This window comes from Triticum aestivum, chromosome 4A (genome assembly GCF_018294505.1).
Source record: "Triticum aestivum cultivar Chinese Spring chromosome 4A, IWGSC CS RefSeq v2.1, whole genome shotgun sequence".
Lineage (NCBI taxonomy): Eukaryota > Viridiplantae > Streptophyta > Magnoliopsida > Poales > Poaceae > Triticum > Triticum aestivum.
The window spans coordinates 465771426-465778985 of record NC_057803.1 but is presented as its reverse complement, the minus strand read 5'-3'; the positions used below and the strand labels follow the sequence as shown (position 1 = coordinate 465778985).

The following is a 7560-nucleotide window of genomic DNA, read 5'->3' as shown; positions in this document are numbered from 1 at the left end:
TACAATATTTTTTTTGTTTTCTACTACGTTTTTTTAACAACAACCCATCCTCCCGCATGTTGAAGCTTTCTCCTATACCCCTAATCTTTGGACCGGCAGCAAATTCATCCGAATTATCGTCGTTGCCATCCTCCTCCTACTCCAGTTATCCGGCGACCCGATCTTATTGTTGCCTGTCCATGCATGGTTGGGTGAATGTGTCGAAATGGGTGTAGCCCGGCTGCGTGCCTGACTAGGTGTACGTGCCAGACTGGGTGTAGCTGGCTGCGAGCCCATCTGGGTGGGCTCCAAATCATCCATTTGTATGTCCTCGTAGCAACCTCCTCCCTGCCACCGCCGCGAATGATCTCAAACATCCCCATGTCTGCGTCATCGTATGCTAGCTCACCCGCTTTAGGCATACCAGCGAACAACGTGCGGGCACCCAGCTGCTCCACGCCCAGCGTCCGCGTCCGGAAAAGCTGCAGCGATGAACAATCTGAGAAAAGCGACGGCGCCGCGTTGACGTCGACGCAATAAGGCACTTGCCCGGCGGCGGATGCTGGGGACTGCATACCGAGCTGCTTTGCGGCATAGAAGTATGGAGCCTTGTAATGCTATGGCCATTGCGGCGTCCGCATGGTCGACGACGACAGCGGGGCCCTGCGTCCCAAGCTCCGCCCGCCACCACGTTCGCCACCTGCACGTTCTCCACCACGGCCATCACCTCCTCCACGACCACCAGCTCCGCCTCCGCTGGCTTTCTTGTTGAGCGCCGCCACTTTGTGGCCTTCGCTTTTCTGGCGGTGATTTGCTTGTGTCTCCGAGTTGATCTTCCGGGCGAGTGTGACCGCCGGATCCGGCATCTTCTCGTGCGCGTCCATACGTCGATGCCGGCGAAAAAGAGCGGAAATTGGATGGATAACAGCGAGATGGAAGAGCAGAGTGGGGGATTTTGCCACGAAAACAATGCAGCCAACTACAAAAAGCAGGTTCCGCCTTAGTTTTGGGTGGGCCTAAAGTGTCCGAGTCCTACATGACCGGTGCCCGAACTCCCGCAAAGCACTTAGGTTTGGTTTCGGTTTGTAGGGAAAACGGCGGTGCAGACTGTTTCGTGGACCGATGGGGGATGACGTTGGATGGCCTGCAGGGTCCGGACAACTACGTCCGGTCGGATAGAGAAGTGCTATACACACGACGGTTTCTCACCCGATACATGCACGACACCGAGCCGTGTCCTTTGATCGAACACGAGAAGCAAATCTGACGATACATGACAACGTCGGGTTGGCATCGAGCATAGAACGTCATGCGTGAGGCAATTTCAGGTCGGATATGGACGGTTTGGGTTCCGCGTAGGAGACGCCCTTAGTTCCTGTAACGGTAGAATAAGTGAGTCTCCATGATGTTTGGTGCGGAGGTGTTTTGCTTCACCACGACAGAGAGTATACGTATAATGTAAGGTGACGTATATTACGTGTCCGTTGTGTGTTATGTAGTCATGTGGCCTATTGCATTGGGCTATGAACGATGATACCGGTTTGCGTGTATGTTTTGCTTCGCGTTCTTCCTTTGAGAGAGAGAGAGAGAGAGAGAGAGAGAGAGACAGTTGAGCGTACATGCACTGTATGTTTATGGTGTTCCGTTCCAAAAGGAGACGTGGCCGTGCTCCCTCCCTCGCACGTGCGGCAGGCAGGCAGGCATGTTTGTTTTGGTTTATACACTGGTCGATACCGATTTTGTTTCTGTCTTGGCCGTGGCGGATCTGGTCGGCATCGGCATGGGCAATTGAAACTTGATTGCCACGGAAGCACAGCGAAATCAATTCTCACCCATCTCAAGCACGTGCAGTATCATTGTTGGGTTCGCATCACTACATATAGCCATAGCTCCAACAACCTCCCTTCCCCAGTCCCCACCCTCCCTCCCTCCCTCCCTCCCCTCGTTCAGAGACCGCGGCCGTAAATATGGAGGAGCAAGGCCGCAATGGGCGGGCCGCGGCGGCAGAGTCGTCGGTGCCACTGCTGGAGAAGAAGGCGGACGGCGTGCTGTACGTGGAGGGCTGCCCCGGGTGCGCGGTGGACCGGCGGAAGGCGGCGAATCCGGGCATCCCCTACGGCACCTTCATCTACGTCTGGACCGTCACCCTCTGCACCGGTCAGTACTCCACAACCGTTCATCCCCGATCTCCGCCATGATATATTAATATTTTTTTGCGAGGGATTAGTTAATCAATTAATTGGTTGCGCAAATGCATCAACGCTTGGTTGACTGCTTGATTTGATTTGATTTGATTTGATTTAACTTTCCATGCATCACCGTCATACTACTACGAGGGAGGGAGCAGTACTCATGATCCGTCTGTCCTGTCTGGAGAAAGGCGCAAGTAGACAAAACACGCACGCACCTGCACTGTCCCGATCACATGATCCCGTAGTACTAGTAGCGGACAAGTAACCCAAGCTTGAGATGAGAGCATCACTTGAATCAGAATCAAAGGCGGAAATGCAGGATGCTGCACTGCATAAGATTTGGGACAACCGGACAAGTAACCCATTCTTCTTCCGATTGATTGAATCAGCTGTTTCTGGACGACGACGTGCACGTCTTGGGCCACGAGATCCACGAGTTTTCCTTTTTCTTTTCTTTGGGGGAGTTATTATTTTTTTCTGAGGCTGGCAAGGGAGGGGAGGGAGTTCCACGAGTTGGATTTCTCATCCTCTCGGCGTCCACGAGTTGGTTCCAGTTCCGTTTTTCTTTCATCCGAAAATCCAAGCAACCCCTTTGCCGTAATAATTGTGCAACGGAAATTCCAGTCCCTCCCTCCACTTTGTTGTCATCTCTGACCGTCAGGGAGGGGACGCGAGGATGCGACACCGAAACGGACCTGCCTGCTTGGACCCTTCCTTCCTTCCTTGGCTTTCTTTCTTTTTCTCTATCTATTCGCGCCGGCGCGTGTGGCAAGCAAGCAAATTAAAGCGGGAATGGCATTGCCACGCCACGGACGGCAGCCGCTGCGTGCCCGATTTCGCTTTGCCCTTTCTCCATTCGGGTCTTCCCCCGGCCCGCGGAAAGGCGGCGGCATTGCGCTGATTGGCCTCTCGCTTCCCAATCCCACCTCCGCTCCTTTTATCTATCTAGAGAATCTATCTATCTATCTATCTATCTATCTATCTATTGTGATTTGTGAGGGGTGGGGAGGGTTCCATTCCATTGCCTTGCCTGCCTGCAAACAATGGCGGCGGCCAATGGGGAGGAGGAGGGGACTTCGCCGCTGCTGAGCAAGGAGGAGGAGCGCCGGTACCACCCGGGCTGCCCGGGCTGCGACCACGACCGGAGGAAGGAGCTCCGCACCGGGCTGCCGTACAAGGAATTCTCCTACGTTTGGATGATCTGTCTTACCACCGGTACGTACGCCCTCCTTTCGGCCCCTCAAACCTCAAGCCAGATTCTTCTTCTGGAGACAAACGAAAATTAAATCAGCGGAATTTTCTTGTTCGGCGAGGTCACTGTTGTGCAGTACCAGGATCATTTAATCGCTCCTATCGTTTTTTTGGGTCTGCATATCGCGCCGAGTGCTACCCCCAGCCCCCAGGCCTTCCAGATCATTGCTATCGGGTGGCACTTCAGACACAAGCCTTTAACGATCATGTCCTACCTGTTCCCCGCATGTCCACATCCGTAATCATGAATGGAGCTGTATGAGGAGGCATGAATTTTCGTCGCCCATTCTGCATCATTTCCTTTCTAATCGTCTTACTCGACGGTTCCAGTATTACAACATATCACTTCCTGTCTCTTATTGTCATAGCAGGAGCAGCAGTCTGAATTCAACCGCTTCAACTCAAAATAAGTGAACCTAGCTCACTTGGTTGGGGAAGTGGATGTATAATACCACCACCTAGGTTCAACTCCTTGTGGACACGCGTTTTGTTTCCTGTTTGTGCTGCTGGGGCCTCCCTAAAACCACATGAACTTATGGGCTAATTTATTTGTGGTGCAAATTTTGTTGTTTGATTACAAAAGCACCCGACCTCATGGGCTAGTTGTTTCACTGCTTGTGTTTTTCATTACTAGCATTTCGTGCTATCTGAACTCATGTGCTGAAAGTGAATAGATTTTTGTATGACGCTGGATTATGTAGATTCAGTTTACGTGATATTTATTTGTGAAGATTCGCATCACTCAGTTTCCCGTGTCAAACAATCATTGTTTACCCAACCTGAAATTACCCATGTTTTTTAGATCACTGTAATTGAGCAGCAGTTCAGGCATAATCCTCTTTTTTAGTACTCCTGCTCTTGCCTATGTGAGTTAGTAGTGTTTAGAGTTTGTTTTTGAGAAGGTTTGGACAAATTTAATTGAGTAATATGAAATGTCTATGAAGTGGCTCCAAGTTGGCATTGTAACCTAATAAATATTTACATCAGCACTTCTGGATCTACAAAATTGTCAAAACATGAATGAAGATTGTTATTAATGTTGTCATGTACCTCGTATCGTCATAAAATTGTTCCTTTTCATGAACATTTCCCATTTCATAATGCAATTGTTCTAATATTTCCTCTGATCTTTCTGTCCAGCTTTACCAATATCGTCACTGTTCCCCTTCTTGTATTTCATGGTATGTACATCCGTTTCTCCTTTTTTCTAATTATTCAGGACACGTAGTTAGATACTTATATGAAAATATAAATGTTTTTTTTAATATTTCAATCTTTGTCAGTTATCTTTTCATATCTGTGCATACGTCTATCTCTGAAGTATCTGTTGATAATAAGTCTTCATATTATCTCCTTCTCCTTTACAGATAAGAGATTTGCATGTTGCAAAAAGAACAGAAGATATTGGGTTCTATGCTGGATTTGTAGGTGAGTTCCGTATTCAATGTTGATTTGAAACTGAGATGGTTGAGTACTTTGAGTTTGGTGCTTATACCAATGGTGAACACTTTGTGATTGTCTGATGTGATTTTTTCTGTATTTACTGGATTTTTTAGGTGCTTCTTTTATGTTTGGTAGATGTTTGACTTCAACTCTTTGGGGAATAGCAGCAGATCGTATTGGGAGGAAGCCTGTTGTTATGTTTGGCATTCTCTCTGTGTTAGTAACTGTTTGCCTCTTCTTTACATAACACCAGTGCATATTAGTGTGGCTGTACTTACTACTGTATTTCAACCTCTTCTATTTTATCAGGTGACTCAACTTAACTCACGTTAATTTCACAGGGTAATATTTAATACTTTGTTTGGGCTTAGCGTCACATATTGGATGGCAATAGCTGCAAGGTTTCTCCTTGGCGCTTTAAATGGCTTACTTGGACCAATGAAGGTATGGCGAACTTGAAAGCTTATTTTTGTTAGATTGTGTATACCTGATGAATTTGTCCCTGACTTCTGCAGGCTTATGCTATTGAAGTTTGCCGACCTGAACATGAACCTCTAGCACTATCACTTGTAAGATAAACACGCCTACCGATGCACTACAATTTCTCCTCTTTAAGTGATTTTAATTTTTACATCACTTTCATGTGATTTTAGGTCAGCACGGCATGGGGAATAGGTCTCATCATTGGTCCTGCTCTTGGAGGCTACCTTGCACTGGTAAGAAATAGATTTCTCTTAACAACTTTATGCTATAGTCGGCCTATGCTAACCTTGTTCCTTCGATGGCAGCCTGCAGAAAAATACCCAAATATATTTTCGCCTGACTCATTATTTGGAAGGTATGTGTTATCCAAATAGAGTATCCTAGATAACTCCTCTGTATTACATAATACTTACCTTCGATGGAAACTTGCCAGGTTCCCGTACTTCTTACCATGCTTATGCACATCAGTCTTTGCTGCCATTGTTCTGATAAGCTGCATATGGATGCCGGTATGTGATATTTCAATGGTGTTAGTTTCCTTGATTATGCAACCAGTCTAATTGCCAGTTCATAATTACATTTTTCTACCTATATTTTGCTATTCCGTATGTCCTGTGGGGAACCATATGACATTGGCATGAACAGAAACTTCCTAGATCCATAAATTGCCTGGCTGAACCTTGGCACTTCACAACTTCTCTGTGTAATCTTAGAACCAAACGTTCCACTTCAGAATACTGTTCAGAGTTCATGCATAATTGATCTTAAAATTAGATAGCTCAGGCAGTGGCGGAGCGTGAACCAAATTTTAGGGGGTGCCAAATGAGTGTATACCATAGAAAAAGATATGGTGATCAGAGACGCCGGAGAATTAGTAGATTGATTAACAGAAATACAAGCTTATTTGGCAAAAAAATATCTAGGAAGGGGTGGCCAGGGCCCGGATTTGTCCCGCCAATGCTCCGCCGCTGAGCTCAGGTATACTGTTCAGAGTTAAATAAATACCCCCCTTGTAAAAACGTCTTATATTGTGGGACGGAGGGAGTACATGCTTTGGAAGTTCAGATACGGTCTTTTTTTTTTGCACAGCTGAAATGCCTTTTTACTTTATTATCTTCAGGTAACTGGCGGCATGAGTAAAAAGAATTAAAATGAAATAGTGGGAAAACAAATTGTGTTTAAATTATTCTGTCCTCGTTGATCGACCGTTTATTTTTGTTGGAAGAGTTCGTTCTTCCTCCTTCTATTATTAAATATCTCTAAATACATCTCAGGAGACGTTACACAAGCATAAAGTCAGTGATGATGGAAATCAAAGTGTTGAAGCTTTGGAGGCCCATCTGATTGATCCAAAAGAGGAGGTTGGACAAAGTAATATTTCGAATACCAAGAAGAGCTTATTCAAGAATTGGCCATTGATGTCATCTATAATTGTTTATTGCATCTTCTCCTTCCACGACATGGCTTATACAGAGGTATTAATTTTCTATTTGTAGGTTATGGCATCAAGTATTCCAGAAAAAAAGCGATGGCTAATTGTACCTAAATACTCTTGCGGCGAATGGCAAAATGAAAAATAGTTATTAAGAGTAGGAATAGCGAACCTGCTTATTCATAGATAAGAATAGACCTGTTGATCTGGGAAGGTGCTCGCTATGGTATACCCGATGTATGGGCAGATTCTAGAACTGTGAATATCAATTTTTAGCACTGAGCTAAGCTCTAGAACCATTTTGTTTGACATAAAAAGTGATTTGTCGCGCAAAAACAGATTTTAGAATCAAGAGTTCTGCTTAGAGTAGAGAATATTTGATAACTAGTAATGGTGATCTGGATCAGGAGTTCAGCTTAGAGTAGAGACTAGAGAAGGATAACTGGTAATGGCGATCACTAGAGCAAACTTTGTGGAGAGTTGCTCCAATTCATAAATTGGCTCTACTTTCTGTGTTAGCATATGACTTATATTTGTCGTATTTATCGTATATTTGGTGTCAGACAAGTTTCTATGGATTTCTGGTAGCTAATACAATACATGTGTAATATAAACTTTAACTTGTTTTTTTTAAATAAACTTCAGGTGTTCTCTCTATGGGCTGAAAGTGAGAGGAAGTATGGTGGACTGAGTTTATCATCTGAAGATGTAGGTCAAACACTTGCAATTACAGGTACCTTTTTGTATGTGTTTTTGCCAGTGTTATTTTATTTTTTAGTG

At 45.4% G+C, this 7560-nt stretch overlaps 1 protein-coding gene across 4 annotated transcripts in view; it reads left to right on the top strand.

Moving 5' to 3' along the window:
* The first annotated feature begins 1901 nt into the window (after positions 1–1901).
* The window catches only part of LOC123086392 (protein ZINC INDUCED FACILITATOR-LIKE 1), a 7889-nt gene continuing 2230 nt past the window's right edge, over positions 1902–7560 (top strand). Inside the window, exons 1-12 of one of the 4 annotated variants that reach the window (XM_044508152.1) lie at positions 1902–2136; positions 3171–3386; positions 4563–4603; positions 4790–4850; positions 4979–5081; positions 5207–5309; positions 5381–5434; positions 5519–5581; positions 5654–5703; positions 5782–5857; positions 6623–6823; positions 7426–7513. In XM_044508152.1, the coding sequence (XP_044364087.1) occupies positions 1947–2136; positions 3171–3386; positions 4563–4603; positions 4790–4850; positions 4979–5081; positions 5207–5309; positions 5381–5434; positions 5519–5581; positions 5654–5703; positions 5782–5857; positions 6623–6823; positions 7426–7513 (1246 nt within the window). In that variant the 5' untranslated portion in view covers positions 1902–1946. Of the gene's footprint in view, positions 2137–2677; positions 3387–4562; positions 4604–4789; positions 4851–4978; positions 5082–5206; positions 5310–5380; positions 5435–5518; positions 5704–5781; positions 5858–6622; positions 6824–7425; positions 7514–7560 lie in introns of those variants that run through there. The other 3 variants (XM_044508150.1, XM_044508151.1, XM_044508149.1) reach the window with 3 other exon arrangements.